We start from the raw sequence: 17,347 nt of genomic DNA, 5'->3' as shown, positions 1-17,347 counted from the left end.
ATATTATGAACAGACCTTCATATGAAGTATTCAAAGTACTTTCTAGTGGAAACTTTCATCGGTTTCGGAGAAAGCATGTCGAAGTATGAGAATAATAAGAGTTTATCGGAAACTTTAGTTGCCAAAGATTCCAAGCCATGTACAGCGTAACAAACTTGCTGGCAAAGCTCAAGTAAAAGGTATTAAGCTTGGAGATCAAATAACGTTTAAGTGGAAACTCTTTTCTTTTCATAAAGCATATCAAAATAGAAGAATGGTAGTTTATCATATATACACCGAACAAATACACCTAGGCCTCTATCGGACCTGTCGTTCTCTCAGATGGAAATCGAACCCACCACCTCCGGTCTTCCAGACTAGAACACTAAGCTATCGGAGGCTGCTTTTATATAATTTATTGATATAAGACATCTAGGACTGTATGTGACAATAATATTGGATACACTTTGTTGAAACCAAGCTAAGCAAGCTCGACTACCTCTGTGATCTCTCTAGACATTTGTTATTCCAATACTTAGAACCGTTGATCGAGTTAGTACATTTGCTCGATCGCTAGAGATTTTTGAACTTATATGTATACAGAACTACCGATTTCAATGGTTTTCATAGACTACAACTATGAAATATGAAATCAAACATTACTGGACAACTTCAGATTGAAAATGACCATGACACACTCTTCATGTCTGTAACGATCCAGTCCTGGAAACCGAACTCTAGTTTCGATATATTTCAACGATCTATTTGATTTATCGAATGTTCTATTAGAACAACTTATTGTATTTGTGAATCTGACAGATTGGGTATGAATTTCAAATTCTTACCAGGTTGGATGTTATCTTTTTCCTATATCTCTGAATTCACTATAAAGATCCAGTCCTTTAACGATCTATCTTATAGCATTTGTGAATCTGTCCAATTTGGTGTGAACGTCGAATTCTTACTATGGTGGACGTAATATGCTCCTAATATAAGTTCTGCTGTGGATGTCAGAATGAGTATGAAGATGACTCGGTAGTCTATCATCCTTGTAACGATCCAGTTCTGAAAACCGAACTCTATGTTCGATCTTCTTCAACGATTGTTCAATTAGAACGACTTATGGCATTTGTAAATCTGTCCAATTTGGTGTGAACGTCGAATTCTTACTATGGTGGACGTAATATGCTCCTAATATAAGTTCTGCTGTGGATGTCAGAATGAGTATGAAGATGAGTCGGTAGTCTATCATCCTTGTAACGATCCAGTTCCGATCACTAGCGTCGATTTACTTCAACGATCTTCCAAATCTATCGAATGTTCAATGTCAAATTTGGTGTAAACGTCAAATTCTTACTAAGATGGACGAAATATATCCCTAACATGACTACTGCAGAGGTTGTTAGATTGAGGATAGTCTATGGTCCCTATAACAATCTAGACCTGGAAACCGAACTCTAGTTTCGATCTACTTCAACGATCTATCTGATCTATCGAATGTTCAATTAGAACGACTTTTGGCATTTGTAAATCTGACAAATTTGGGTGTGAATTACAAATTCTCTCTAGGATGGGCATAATATTCTTCTAATATAACTTTTGCAGAGGTTCTCAAAATGAGAATGTTAGTGAGATGGTAGTCTATTATTCCTGTAATGATTCAGTCCTGAAAAAACGATCACTAGCGTCGTTTTACTTTAACAATCTTCAACAAATTTATCGAATGTTCAATTAGAAAGACTTATTCACTCCTATTCTGCATTTCGATTACGTTTTCACTCATTCAGTTACGCAAAAAAAACTGAATCGTAAGAAAAAGAAGAAGCAATTCCATTTCCAAAAAAAACTGAATCGTAAGAAAAAGAAGAAGCAATTCCATTTTGTTTCAAAAAACTGAATCGTAAGAAAAAGAAGAAGCAATTCCATTTCGTTTCAATGCTTTACGAATGTGTGCATTCTGCGTTACGATCGTACCTACATTTTTGTGAGTTGTTATGTGAATCCTAAGAAAAAGAAGAAGCAATTCCATTTCGTTTCAAAAAACTGAATCGTAAGAAAAAGAAGAAGCAATTCCATTTCGTTTCAATGCTTTACGAATGTGTGCATTCTGCATTACGATCGTACTTATGATTTTGTAAGTTGTTATGTGGCGTAGAGTCGAATCAAAATACAGAATACCAAAGTTGCCAAACGGAGAAAATTTCGATTCGAATTGAAATGTAGAAAAGGTTTGGTGGGAACTTTTAATTCTTTCTAGACTGGACTTAATCTTTTACTCGTTTCTTTTTCTAAAACATATTTTTAATCATAATTTAATAAATTTTTCATACCTTGACTCTTTTTATATTGAGGCCCCTTAGGTTGAACATTTTGGCTGCACAACAACAATTTAAATATTATCCCATAAACCGGTAGTCAGTTCAGTTCAGTCCACTCACTTATTGTGTGTTAGTAATGGCAAAATGTAAATAAAATGTAAATATTTCACTTTAGACTTTGACTCAGACTTGCAGTCACAAAAAGGGAATTGTTGCCAATATTTGTATGTTGTTGTTGTTTTTAGTTTTTTTGGCATACTTGTGACCCTATAGACAAAGTTATAGTTTGATCGCAACAAACTAGGTAGCAGTGGGTGTATGGTTAGTTATTTATTTGTTTAATATAGTGTGGGTGGTCATTTTAGAAAATGACAATTGCAAAGAAAACAAAAAATGGGTTTGTAGACAGAAAAGTATTTAAAAGCGAAAGTCCTAATAATAGTATTTTTAAACATAAAAATTTTGTGTAATTTTTTTGCCTTTTTATAAAAGATAATGGTTATTTGGAATAAAAAAAATATATGTATGAAATGTTCCGCATTAGATATCGTTTACACAAAACAGAAAAAAAAAATTGCAGCAATTTTCAAGTCAAAATATTGCTGGCAAAACAAACAGCACGAATTGACAGTTGCTTAATAATATTTAAATTTTTTTTTATTGGGGAGTTTAATTTGGTGTCCAATTTCCCAGCGTGGGCTTAGTTCTTAATAGTATTTTTAAAACTATTGACCACTGCTGTAAAACAACTAAAATTTGATTGCGTAAATTGAACTTTAATTGACAGTTCTTAGTATTTTGAGAAATAGTTAAAAGATTAATGATTAAGGCAAAACGAAAAAAAAACAAGTAGGAAAGTATAGTCGGGCATGGCCGACCATATAATAACCTACACCATGAGTATATTTTTAAAATTTTTACTTTTTATAAAGAAACTTTTATGTTAAATATTATTCCAAAATATTTAAGAAATTTTTTGATAAAAAAACCAAATTTTCTAAATGAGGCTTTAATATAGGTCAAATAAGGGCCGATCCTCGGTAAATTTGGGAAAAGGATATTAGTTTTGTTGAGTTTCATTGCGATACAAATGGTTACAAGTGAATTTTAGACCATTCAGACATTTTTTGAAGGGGGCTAGGGTCAAATAAGGGCCAAAATCTGCAGTGTCATTTATACTTATATAAAACTTATTTGTACCAATTTTTAGACAGAGATAATCGAATATTTGACGTAATTATGGCATAAAATGTTCAAATCGGGAGGTACGGTTGTATGGGGGCTAGATGAAATAATGGACCGATTTCAACCATTTTCAATAGGCTTCGTCCCTGTGCCAAAAAACATTCTTGGTCCAAATTTCATCAAATTATCTAAAAAATTAAATTAAAAATTAACGGACATGTCTTAATCGACTCAAAAAATGATTCTGAATCGATCGGTATACTTTAAGGTGGGTATTGGACCAATATTTTTGTATGTTACAAACATCAGCACAAACGTATAATACCCTCCCCACTATAGTGGTGTAGGGTATAAAAATCGCTAGAAAAAAACCAAAACATGCATTATTCAATAAATCCATAAAATTTTAATAAAATATTTAAGGAGTTATCTCTTTAACAACGACCATTAAATACCCTTCATTTTGATAGCAATTACTATTCTTAAACCATATTAAGTAAAACTTGTTATAAAAAAATAAAAAACACTGCTAAACGTCTAATTAACAAGCATTTTTAGTCAAGCAACAAGCCAGCAACGTGAGTTTATCAAACCATGAAGAGTATCATAACATAGTCAAGTGTACAATAATTGATTTTTTTTTGGTTTTAAAGAATGATTGATGTTTCTTTATGTCATATGTTTAATCATTCTTTTAAACAGACCTTTCACATTATGTTGTAAACAAAAAAAAGTGCTTTAATAAATCATTTTATAATTGTTTCACTTTGGGTTTATAATTTCCATAGAGATTTTAACAAAATCATCTATTAAAATTAGATTTGAAAATATCGTTAATAATTGCATTATATAACATAATATTTTTAATGATATTTCAAAGATTATGAAAGGGTTAAGGCATGATTCAATCACCCCTATTGCCAATAGATGTGGAAATTTTGTTGCCTTGGAATTTTCATTCCCCTCGAAGGGAAAATTTATTCGCAATTTTGATTTTGCACGCAACATCTGTTTAATGTTTACAAAAAGTCTATAGTCCAGACTATAGTAAGTCTATAGTCGAGACTATATGAAGTCTATAGTCCAGACTATAGTAAGTCTATAGGCCAGACTATAGTAAGTCTATATGCCAGACTATAGTAAGTCTATAGGCCAGACTATAGTAAGTCTATAGTCCAGACTATAGTAAGTCTATAGTCCAGACTATAGTAAGTCTATAGTCCAGACTATAGTAAGTCTATATTCCAGACTATAGTAAGACTATAGTCCAGACTATAGTAAGTCTATAGTCCAGACTATAGTAAGTCTATAGTCCAGACTATAGTAAGTTTACAGTCCAGACTATAGTAAGTATAGTCCAGACTATAAAAGTCTATAGTCCAGACTATAATAAGTCCAGACTATAGTAAGTCTATAGTCCAGACTATAGTAAGTCTATAGTCCAGACTATAGTAAGTCTATATTCCAGACTATAGTAAGTCTATAGTCCAGACTATAGTAAGTCTATAGTCCAGACTATAGTAAGTTTACAGTCCAGACTATAGTAAGTATTATATGCATTATTCAATAAATCCATAAAATTTTAATAAAATATTTAAGGAGTTATCTCTTTAACAACGACCATTAAATACCCTTCATTTTGATAGCAATTACTATTCTTAAACCATATTAAGTAAAACTTGTTATAAAAAAATAAAAAACACTGCTAAACGTCTAATTAACAAGCATTTTTAGTCAAGCAACAAGCCAGCAACGTGAGTTTATCAAACCATGAAGAGTATCATAACATAGTCAAGTGTACAATAATTGATTTTTTTTTGGTTTTAAAGAATGATTGATGTTTCTTTATGTCATATGTTTAATCATTCTTTTAAACAGACCTTTCACATTATGTTGTAAACAAAAAAAAGTGCTTTAATAAATCATTTTATAATTGTTTCACTTTGGGTTTATAATTTCCATAGAGATTTTAACAAAATCATCTATTAAAATTAGATTTGAAAATATCGTTAATAATTGCATTATATAACATAATATTTTTAATGATATTTCAAAGATTATGAAAGGGTTAAGGCATGATTCAATCACCCTATTGCCAATAGATGTGGAAATTTTGTTGCCTTGGAATTTTCATTCCCCTCGAAGGAAAATTTATTCGCAATTTTGATTTTGCACGCAACATCTGTTTAATGTTTACAAAAAGTCTATAGTCCAGACTATAGTAAGTCTATAGTCGAGACTATATGAAGTCTATAGTCCAGACTATAGTAAGTCTATAGGCCAGACTATAGTAAGTCTATATGCCAGACTATAGTAAGTCTATAGGCCAGACTATAGTAAGTCTATAGTCCAGACTATAGTAAGTCTATAGTCCAGACTATAGTAAGTCTATAGTCCAGACTATAGTAAGTCTATATTCCAGACTATAGTAAGACTATAGTCCAGACTATAGTAAGTCTATAGTCCAGACTATAGTAAGTCTATAGTCCAGACTATAGTAAGTTTACAGTCCAGACTATAGTAAGTATAGTCCAGACTATAAAAGTCTATAGTCCAGACTATAATAAGTCCAGACTATAGTAAGTCTATAGTCCAGACTATAGTAAGTCTATAGTCCAGACTATAGTAAGTCTATATTCCAGACTATAGTAAGTCTATAGTCCAGACTATAGTAAGTCTATAGTCCAGACTATAGTAAGTTTACAGTCCAGACTATAGTAAGTATAGTCCAGACTATAAAAGTCTATAGTCCAGACTATAATAAGTCTATAGTCCTGATTATAGTAAGTATATAGTCCAGACTATAGTAAGTCTATAGTCCTGACTGTAGTAAGTCTATAGTCTAGACTATAGTAAGTCTATAGTCCAGCCTATAGTAAGTTTATAGTCCAGCCTATAGTAAGTCTATAGTCCAGACTATAGTAAGTCTATAGTCCAGACTATAGTAAGTCTATAGTCCAGACTATAGTAAGTTTACAGTCCAGACTATATTAAGTATAGTCCAGACTATAATAAGTCCTGACTATAGTAAGTCTATAGTCCAGACTTTAGTAAGTCTATAGTCCAGCCTATAGTAAGTCTATAGTCCTGACTATAGTAAGTCTATAGTACTGACTATAGTAAGTCTATAGTCCAGACTATAATAAGTCTATAGTCCTGACTATAGTAAGTCTATAGTCCAGACTATAGTAAGTCTATAGTCCAGCCTATAGTAAGTCTATAGTCCTGACTATAGTAAGTCTATAGTACTGACTGTAGTAAGTCTATAGTCCAGACTATAGTAAGTCTATAGTCCAGACTATAGTAAGTCTATAGTCCAGACTATAGTAAGTCTATAGTCCAGACTATAGTAAGTCTATAGTCCAGACTGTAGTAAGTCTATAGTCCAGACTATAGTAAGTCTTTAGTCCAGACTATAGGAAGTCTATAGTCCAGACTATAGTAAGTCTACAGGTCTGACTGTAGTAAGTCTATAGTCCAGACTAAAGTAAGTCTATAGTCCAGACTATAGTAAGTCTATAGTTCAGACTATAGTAAGTCTATAGTCCAGACTATAGTAAGTCTATAGTTCAGACTATAGTAAGTCTATAGTCCAGACTATAGTAAGTCTATAGTCCAGACTATAGTAAGTCTATAGTCCAGACTATAGTAAGTCTATATTCCAGACTATATTAAGTCTATAGTCCAGATTATAGTAAGTCTATAGTACAGTCTATAGTAAGACTATAGTCGAGACTATAGGAAGTCTATAATCCAGACTGTAGTAAGTCTATAGTCCAGACTATAGAAAGTTTATAGTCCAGACTATAGTAAGTCTATAGTCGAGACTATAGTGCAGTTTATAACAGAGACTATAGCCATAGTTCAGGCAATAATATAGTCGGTAGTCTTATCTATATAGTTTAGTCTATAGCCTAGTCAATAGTCCATATTTTAGTCTAGTCTATACACCAGACCGTAGACCAGTTTCCAATCTATACTTTAGTCCAGACTACAGTCTATTAGCCCATACTATAGTTTAGTGTATAGTCCCGATGGAAGTCCAACCTATAGTCTAAACTATTATCCATTCTTGAGTAATTGTCCAGCATATGATACTGATTTGTAAGGTATCCCTTTAAAAAATTTTTGTCTTAAAAAAATCAATTAAAAAAATTATGCGTTTTTTGTTGTTGTTGCCTCTGATATTATTACAAGTAAATAAATCTTTTTAGAAAACCCAAAATACATTTCGCTTTTAATTAAAACATATTAAATATACCAGACAACAAACGAGACAGTTTTTTTTTTGTCTGTTATCAAGATTTTTTAACACCACCTTAAGGAAGTCGACAATTTCAGAGTGTGTCGATTTTTTTTGGCCGTTTATTAAAAAATATATTTTTGGATATTTCATGTTTGCTGTTATACAAATGCGTCGTCGTTGTTCAGACAATTTGGTGTTAAATTTTTGGTTTTTTAATATGTCTCATGTTTAGAAAGGAAACCGGTCGTTGGGGTTTAACTTAAACTTAACGTTTATTTTTATAAATAAATTCAAGGAAGGTGTGTGTAAATTAAAAGTGGCAAAAAAAAAAAAAAACAAATTCGAAATTCTGTTAATATTTGTTCAGCCTAAAAGATTAGAATGAATATTTAAGAAATATTATGTTTAACCTAGTTTAAAAGCGGTAGTTCTTAGGTTTTTTTTTCATAAAGAAATGACTTGGAGTTAATTAAAGTTGGCGTTGTTGTTTTAACACCATGTTATGTTTTGTTACAATTTATTTAGAAAAAATCTAATTAGTAGTTGGATTTGCATGTTTTTCTTAAGCTGAGCAGCTAATTTACACATGTCATTTAACTGTTTTATCATAAAAATTCTTTAATCTTAAGTATCGGTTACTGAAAACGTAACGGTTATGTGGACATGATCAGCGACGCTAAAAGTATCATGATGACGGCGTTGAAATTGGAAAAACGACGGCTAAGTTGGAGAAACAACTGAGAAATGGCAACATGAACCAACAGAGTAGTCTATAGTCTTGTCTGTAGAGTAGTCTATAGAGTAGTTAATAGACTAGACTATAGACAAGACTCTAGATTCTACTATAGACTAGAGTATGTACTAGATTGTATACCAGACTATAATCTAGTTTATAGTGTGGTATGTAGTATAGTCTATAGAGTGGTATATAGTCTAGTTCATAGTGTAGTCTACTTTAAAGTCTAGTCTATTCTATAGTCTGTTGCACTAGGCGGTCTATAGTCTAGTCGATAGCCTACTCTTCTAACTAACTAACTTACTAACTAACTAACTAACTAACTAACTAACTAACTAACTAACTAACTAACTAACTAACTAACTAACTAACTAACTAACTAACTAACTAACTATCTATCTATCTATCTATCTATCTATCTATCTATCTATCTATCTATCTATCTATCTATCTATCTATCTATCTATCTATCTATCTATCTAACTAATTAACTAACTAACTAACTAACTAACTAACTAACTAACAATACTTATTTTCACAGCAACCTATGCTTGTATATTTAACGGCGTTTTTACTAAAACTGCATGGCCGGCTAGGCTTTTACCTATTCGCCGTACTCTTCTGATCTGGCATTTGTTTTTTCTCCTACACTTAAAGAAATTTGCCACCACAAATTCAATATGTTAATGATTTCGTTTAATTTTTAACACAAAACACGTTCAACAACTTATTTATAATAAAACAAAACTCAACATAATCAATCTCTAAACATAAAACTCCTTATAGAAACATTTTAAGAATTTCAAAGCGCAAAAAAATCTAGCAACAATTAAAATTATTGCTTAATGGTTTTATTAACACTTTAAAGCTAACAAATTAGAGTAAAAACAAAAACAAGTTTTAGCTTTTCAACACTCTTAGAATGATAATCTTAACTAATATCAGCTGCTAAGTAAAGCCGTCGTCTAACAAAGAAAAAAAATAAAACACTTTAAATAAAACTATATATTTTCTATAATTAAGGAAATTATTGTTAAATTTATCGCTTACCTAATGACCTAATGATTTCATTTTAAGTTTTCTAATGTTTTAAAATTTTAGTAGCTAAGCTTATACCCTGTCATTTGAGACTATCAATCTGATGTTTGGAAAATTATATTTTTTTAGTGTCTTATGTCATGCCATTTTAAAGTTAAATTATGTTTGTATTGATTTTCCCACTAAGACCTTCAATAGATATTGTTGTTTTCGTTGTTGTTCTTTTTACGAGTCTACTTGTGACTTTCATGGTTTACTGCTTTTTAATATTATTTAGTTTTTTTATTTGATGACCACGTACTATTTGGATAAAGTTGTTGTTGTTTTTACCTTATTAGGTTTAAGAATATTACAAAAAAAGAATAAGAATTTTTTGCTATATAGTCTTTAGTCATGGTCAATAAATTGGTTAAAGAGGACTTGGTTGAGTCAAGTTTTAAAAAATATGGTATCTCTAAATGCTCAAGGATTTTTATAGTTCATACTATAGGTTAGACTAAGAAACAGATTACATATACAACTATAGATCAGTCTATAGACCCGGCTGTACTCCAGACTATAGAACAGAGTGTTTACCGGTCACATACTATGGACTAATTAACAGAGTAGATCTGGCTATAGATTAGTTTATATGTCATATTACATACCAGAGAAAGTCAAGACTAGTCACCACACTGGACTAAAGTCCAAAATATAGTTTAGTATATAGTCTGTTGTACAGTTCAGACTATAGTTTAGTCTATAGACTAGGCGTCTAGACTATAGTCTAGATTATAGTTCAGACTAAAATTCAGACTATAGTCCTTCTATATTACAGACTACAGTCCACACAATAGTCTAGACTACAGTCCAGACAATAGTCCAGACTATAGTCCAGACTATATTTCATTCTATAATCCAGACTTTAGTCCAGTCTATAGTCCAGTCTATAATCCAGACTATAGTCCAGTCTACAGTCCAGACTATAGTCCAGTTTATAGTCCAGACTATAGTTCAGACTATAGTTCAGACTATAGTCCAGTCTATAGTCCAGTCTATAGTTCAGACTATAGTTCAGACTATAGTCCAGACTATAGTTCAGACTATAGTCCAGACTATAGTTCAGACTATAGTCCAGACTATAGTTCAGACTATAGTCCAGACTATAGTTCAGACTATAGTTCAGACTATAGTCCAGTCTATAGTCCAGTCTATAGTCCAGTCTATAGTCCAGTTTATAGTCCAGACTATAGTCCAGTCTATAGTCCAGACTATAGTCCAGACTATAGTCCAGTCTAGTCCGTAGTCTAGTCTTTAGTCTAGTTTATACTCTAATCCGTAGTCTAGTGTATAGTCTAGTTTATAGTCTAGTTTATAGTCTAGTCTACAGTCTAGACTATAGTCTAGTCTATAGTCTAGTCTATAGTATAGTCTATAGTCAACTCTATGGTGTAGTCTATAATCTGTAGACTAGACTAGTCTATAGTCTGGTCTATTCAAGTCTATAGTTGAGTCCATAGTCTTCTCTGTAGTGTTATATAATCCAGACTATAGTTTACTGTATAGTCCAAACTATACTTTACCCTATAATCCAAACTTTACTTTACTTCATAGTCCATGTTAGTTTAATCCATAGTCCAGACTATAGTTTACTTAATAGTACAGATTGGTTTACTTTATAATCCAGACCGTAAATTAGGTTTTAATCCAGTTTTTTATATAATAATTAAAAAAAATCTTTAAAATACTCACTCTTGATATAATAATGCCAGCTATACTGATGCGTATTCTAGGACCTTTGAGTAAACGATATCTCAAATCAACACCATTCCAGAAAGAGATGAAATAACGTTTCACCTTAAAAATTAACAAAAAAATAAATTAAATTAGATATCTAGAATCTTAAAAGAAACTTTATTTTCAAATGAAAAGAAGTCGGCATGATAATTGTTAATAAATTATTTAAAACACGTTTTTTTTTAATTTAATAAAAAAAGAATTTAATAAAATAAAACATTTATTTTAAATAACACACTTTTTAAAGAAGACTTGTTGCTTTTTGGCAAATTTAAAATATTTTTTATAATAAAAATAATTTAGAATTTTTCTATAAAAATAAATCAAGTTGTTATTTAATGTCTTAAGAATCATATAAATTTCAAATCACACCTAGATTTTATTAAAAGATAGGAAGGAGTGTCTATCGTGGTAACGGCCTGGTAATCTATCAACAATCATGTCATGTTTTACAGTTGATTTGTAGTTTAATTTTTTTTTGTTATTTTTGTTTAAAGTTTTGTGACTTTTTTTTTGGACGATTACCTGCAAATTATCACCACCATGCAGACGATAACCATCATAGTCAACGATTACTAAAATTTCTGGATATATTATATAGGGAGCTTGTCGCTTGGCTCGTTTATGATCAGCGAATTCATTTTCCTCTAGACCATCATCGGCTTCAAGTTGTTCCTCTTCTAGTTCTATATCTTCCAGTGTGGTACGATGAGCAGATCTTTTGTGGCGATTTTGTAATTTTTCCAATTTTTCACTAGTGGCAACATCATCGGGTTCCATGAAGGCTAAAAAGATAAGTAAGCAAAAGGAGTTGTGTATTAGTTTTCCGAAATCTTAAAATTATGTTAATAATTTAAAACACTTTAAGTTGACGCCACTTTTTTTAAACAACATCTAGTTGGCAAATCTTCATTTCAACTACATCTAGTTGGCAACATTTTTCTATAAAATGAATTCACATTAAATTCATTCATTATCTCCCTAATTTATGCTAATTAGTAGAACTTTGTAAAATTTTACAAAATTATCCATATTCTTTAATGAATAATTTCTCTAACAGCAACAATTTTTCTTTTCAAAATTTTAATTTATGTTAATTTCTTTCTATCTAATCAGCGCTAAATTCTTCTAAAAAGAGCTATATAAAAGAGCTCCATAAAAAAGTTCTTTTGTAAACATTTATGATCCATTTAAGAAAAAAATCTTTTATTCAGACTTTTTGTTTCCAAAGGCGATTTTTTGAGAAATGTGTCAAAATGCTGACGCATGTTGTGATGTAAACATTGTTTTTAAAATTTTAATGAAATGTTAACACGTGTAAAGCGGTTTGTAAATGGAAATTAAATATTTAAAAAGAAATATGCTAAAACATATTTGATTTATTGTTTTAGATTTTAAAAGTGTGTAAAGAATGATCTTGAATGATAATTAATAATGGCTTTTAACTGATCTATAGACAAAATTGCAGACTATACACTGATCTGTAAGAAAGACTATAAACTGATCAAAAGAAAAGATTTTAAATTGATTTATAGCTAAGATTATAGAATAATCTAAAGTCAAGGCTATAGACAGATCTATAGACAAGACTATAGAATGATCTATAGTTAAGACTATAGACTGATATATAGTCAAGATTATAAACGTATCTGTAGTCAAGATTATAAACGTATCTATAGTCAAGACTATAAACTGGTCTATAGTCAAGACTATAGACTGATCTATAGTCAAGACTATAGACTGATCTATAGTCAAGACTATAGACTGATTTATAGTCAAGACTATAGACTGATCTATATACAAGACTATAGACTAATCTATAGTGAAGACTATAGACTGATCTATAGTGAAGACTATAGACTGATCTATAGTGAAGATTATAGACTGATCTATAGTGAAGACTATAGACTGATCTACAGTCAAGGCTATGGACTGATCTATAGTCAAGATTATAGACTGATCTATAGGCAAGACTATAGACTGATCTATAGTTAAGACTATAGACTAATCTATAGTCAAGACTATACACTGATCTATAGTCAAGACTATAGAGTGTTCTATAGTTAAGACTACAGACTGATCTATAGTCAAGACTATAGAGTGATCTATAGTCAAAACTAAAGAGTGATCTATATTCAAGACTATAGAGTGATCTATAGACAAGACTATAGATCACTCTATAGTCAAGACTATAGACTGATCTATAGTCAAGACTGTAGACTGATCTATAGTCAAGACTGTAGACTGATCTATAGTCAAGACTATAGACTGATCTATAGTCAAGACTATAGAGTGATCTATAGTCAAGACTATAGAGTGATTTATAGCCAAGACTATAGAGTGATCTATAGTCAAATCTATAGAGTGATCTATAGTCAAGACTATAGAGTGATCTATAGTCAAGACTATAGACTGATCTATAGTCAAGACTATAGAGTGATCTATAGTCAAGACTATAGAGTGATCTATAGTTAAAACTATAGAGTGATCTATAGTCAAGACTATAGAGTGATCTATAGTCAAGACTATATAGTGATCTATAGTCAAGACTATAGATTGATCTATAGTCAAGACTATAGGCTGATCTATAGTCAAGACTATAGGCTGATCTATAGTCAAGACTATAGACTGATCTATATTCAAGACTATAGACTGATCTATAGTCAAGACTATAGAGTGATCTATAGTCAAGACTATATAGTGATCTATAGTCAAGACTATAGACTGATCTATAGTCAAGACTATAGAGTGATCTTTAGCAAAGACTATAGAGTGATCTATAGCAAAGACTATAGAGTGATCTATATTCAAGACTATAGAGTGATCTATAGTCAAGACTATAGAGTGATCTATAGTCAAGACTATAGAGTGATCTATAGTCAAGACCATAGAGTGATCTATAATCATGACTGTAGAGCGATCTATAGTCAAGACTATAGACTGATCTATAGTCAGTACTATAGAGTGATCTATAGTCAATACAATAGTGTGATCTATAGTCAATACTATAGATTGATCTATAGTCAAGACTATAGACTGATTTATAATCAAGACTATAGACTGTTCTATAGTCAAGTCTATAGACTGTTCTATAGTCAAGATTGTAGACTGTTCTATAGTCAAGATTGATCTTAATGTCTATGATCTTTCTAACTTCTTATAATTCCTTTTATGAAAACCTTCACAATCTTTTAGTATGTTAAAAACCATTTAAATGTGTAATAAAATTAACTAAAAAACTAAATAAATTAGAGCCTATGAGCTGATTAAAATCATTTAAGGCAAATTATAAAAGTTCTCAACATTTTTGCTGGGAACTTTTTTTTTTAATTTCTGATCTAAGCAAATTTTAAGAATATTTATGGAATAAATGTTTTTAATGAATATAAAAATATTATCTCTACCAAAAGATCTCAGCAATAGGAAGAGGAGGTTGTTGAGTATTTAAACTGTCATAAACAAAGTAATTAAAATGTTTATTTTAGCGTCCGGTTGCCCTATTTAACAACAAATTGTTATAAATATGTTAATTTTTTTAACTATTTATTACAGCTTTTAGTAATTTTTCAAAACTTTTGTAAGTTTCTTCTTTATATCTAGAATTTGATGGGTTTTTTGCTCCCTAATTAAAAAAAGTTAAGGTTTCATCTTTAGTTGTTTATAATAATTTTTTTGTATAAATCTTTTTGTTAAAAACTTTTTATGGTTTATTTTTTATTATTTAAATATTTATTTCTGCTTAAAATGCCATCAATCTGTATAAAATCCTTAGATTTACGTGACTAAGCCGAGCTAAACTTTTTTTTAGTATTTCCTGTCTAGATTATTAAATAAAAACATAAAAATTATCTTAAGAAAACCATAAAAGTTTTTTAAATAAAGTTTTTTTTTCTATAAAAAAAACAAAACGAAAATTAAATTTTTAATAAAAATTTTAAATGCAAATAAAACCTTCAGTTAACAAAAAGGGTCAATCAACTTGTTATTGAAAAAAAAAATATTTATTTTTATAAAAATTTCTACAAAAATACTTGACAAAGGAAGGCTTGTCTCTGTTTCTTTACAAAAACTTAAAAAATTTTTTAAATTTTTATTTAATTGACATTTTTAATGGAAATATACAGTTTTAATGAGGTGCTACTGAAGTTTTTAATGTAATCAATAAATTAATTATTTTTAAATTAAATGCTTTTTTAAAAAAATATTTTAAAAATTCTGTTAAGGAAGCGACAGACGTCTTAAATTTATTAAGCCACAGGAAACAATCTATCCGGTTTTTTGGTTATTTTTTTTAGCTTTTAATAAAATCAATAGAATTTTTAATGTTTTTCCTTTAAATTTAATTGTCGACTTGACGCCAGATGTTGGTCGCCAAAAAATTTAACCGCAAAATTAACTGGAGGTTACCAGCAGTTGGTTTGTGTTTAAAGAATTATGTAAACTATTGGTATTTCATTTTGAACTTAATCAAAATTTTTGGAGGAAATATCAAGCTGAATTGGCATTTCCTCCATAGATCATCGATCGATCGATGATCTAACAATCGATCTAGATCGATCATAGTTAAGACTACGGATTGATCTATAGTGATTTATATAAAGACTATAGAGTGATCTATAGTCAAGACTATAGAGTTATATATAGTCAAGACTATAGAGTGATCTAAAGTCAAGACTTTAGAGTGATCTTTAGTCACGACTATAGAGTGATCTATAGCCAAGACTATAGGGTGATCTGAACTGATCAATAGTCAAGGCTATACACTAATTGATCGATAGTGATTTATATAAAGAGTATAGAGTGATCTATAGTCAAGACTATAGAGTTATAGTCAAGACTATAGAGTGATCTATAATCAAGACTATAGAGTAATATATAGTCAAGACTATAGAGTGATCTATAGTCAAGACTATAGAGTGATCTATAGTCAAGACTATAGAGTGATCTATAGCAAAGACTATAGAGTGATCTATAGCAAAGACTATAGAGTGATCTATATTCAAGACTATAGAGTGATCTATAGTCAAGACTATAGAGTGATCTATAGTCAAGACTATACAGTGATCTATAGTCAAGACTATAGAGTGATCTATAGTCAAGACCATAGAGTGATCTATAATCATGACTATAGAGCGATCTATAGTCAAGACTATAGACTGATCTATAGTCAAGACTATAGACTGATCTATAGTCAGTACTATAGAGTGATCTATAGTCAATACAATAGAGTGATCTATAGTCAATACTATAGAGTGATCTATAGTCAAGACTATAGAGTGATCTATAGTCAAGACTATAGGGTGTTCTATAGTCAAGACTATAGAGTGATCTATAGTCAAGATAAAGAGTGATCTATAGTCTAGACTATAAGTGATTTATAGTCATGACTATAGAGTGATCTATAGTCAAGACTTTAGACTGATCTGTAGTAAAGACTTTATACTGATCTAGGCTGATCTACAGTCAAGATAAAAGTTTGTAATATAAACAAGTCAAAGCTGTATAGTGATTTAGTCTACACTATAGGTAGATCTGCAGCCAAAAATGTAGACTGATCTATAGTTAAGACTATTGACTAATCTTAAGTAAAGTGTAATCTATAGTAAATACTACAGACATATATATATAGTCAGGACTACATACTGATATATAGTCAAGAGTGTAGATAGATCTATAGTCAAAACTATAGGCAGTTCTATAATCAAGACTATACAATTACCTCATGACCAGAGTGACCTGTAGTCATGAGTATACAGTGATCTTTTGTCAAGACTATAGAACCATCTTCATTCGAGACTATAGTGATCTATAGTCAACACTAGATTGATCTATACTTAAGGCTAAATCGATCTATAGTCAAGAATGTAGGGTGATCAGCAATCAAGACTACAGAATAATCTATAGTCTAGACTATAGACTGATCTCTAGTCTTGACTATAGAGTGATCTATAGTCTGGTTTATAGACTGATCTATAGTTTTGACTATAGACTGATCTATAGTTTTGACTATAGACTGATCTATAGTCTTGACTATAGACTGATCTATAGTCTTGACTAAAGACTGATCTA

At 30.5% G+C, this 17,347-nt stretch overlaps 1 protein-coding gene across 1 annotated transcript in view; it reads right to left on the bottom strand.

The window, feature by feature from the left end:
* Nucleotides 1-17,347, bottom strand: part of LOC111686183 (A disintegrin and metalloproteinase with thrombospondin motifs 16) — a 39,309-nt gene that overhangs the window by 21,395 nt on the left and 567 nt on the right. Inside the window, exons 2-3 of the mRNA XM_046955631.1 lie at nucleotides 11,804-12,063; nucleotides 11,234-11,338 (exon numbers count right to left, since the gene is read on the bottom strand). Coding sequence (XP_046811587.1) covers nucleotides 11,234-11,338; nucleotides 11,804-12,063 — 365 coding nt within the window. The remainder of the gene's footprint in view (nucleotides 1-11,233; nucleotides 11,339-11,803; nucleotides 12,064-17,347) is intronic.

Source organism: Lucilia cuprina, chromosome 6 (genome assembly GCF_022045245.1).
Source record: "Lucilia cuprina isolate Lc7/37 chromosome 6, ASM2204524v1, whole genome shotgun sequence".
NCBI lineage: Eukaryota > Metazoa > Arthropoda > Insecta > Diptera > Calliphoridae > Lucilia > Lucilia cuprina.
Note: the sequence above shows the minus strand (reverse complement) of the source record. Positions and strands in the feature narration are given on the sequence as shown.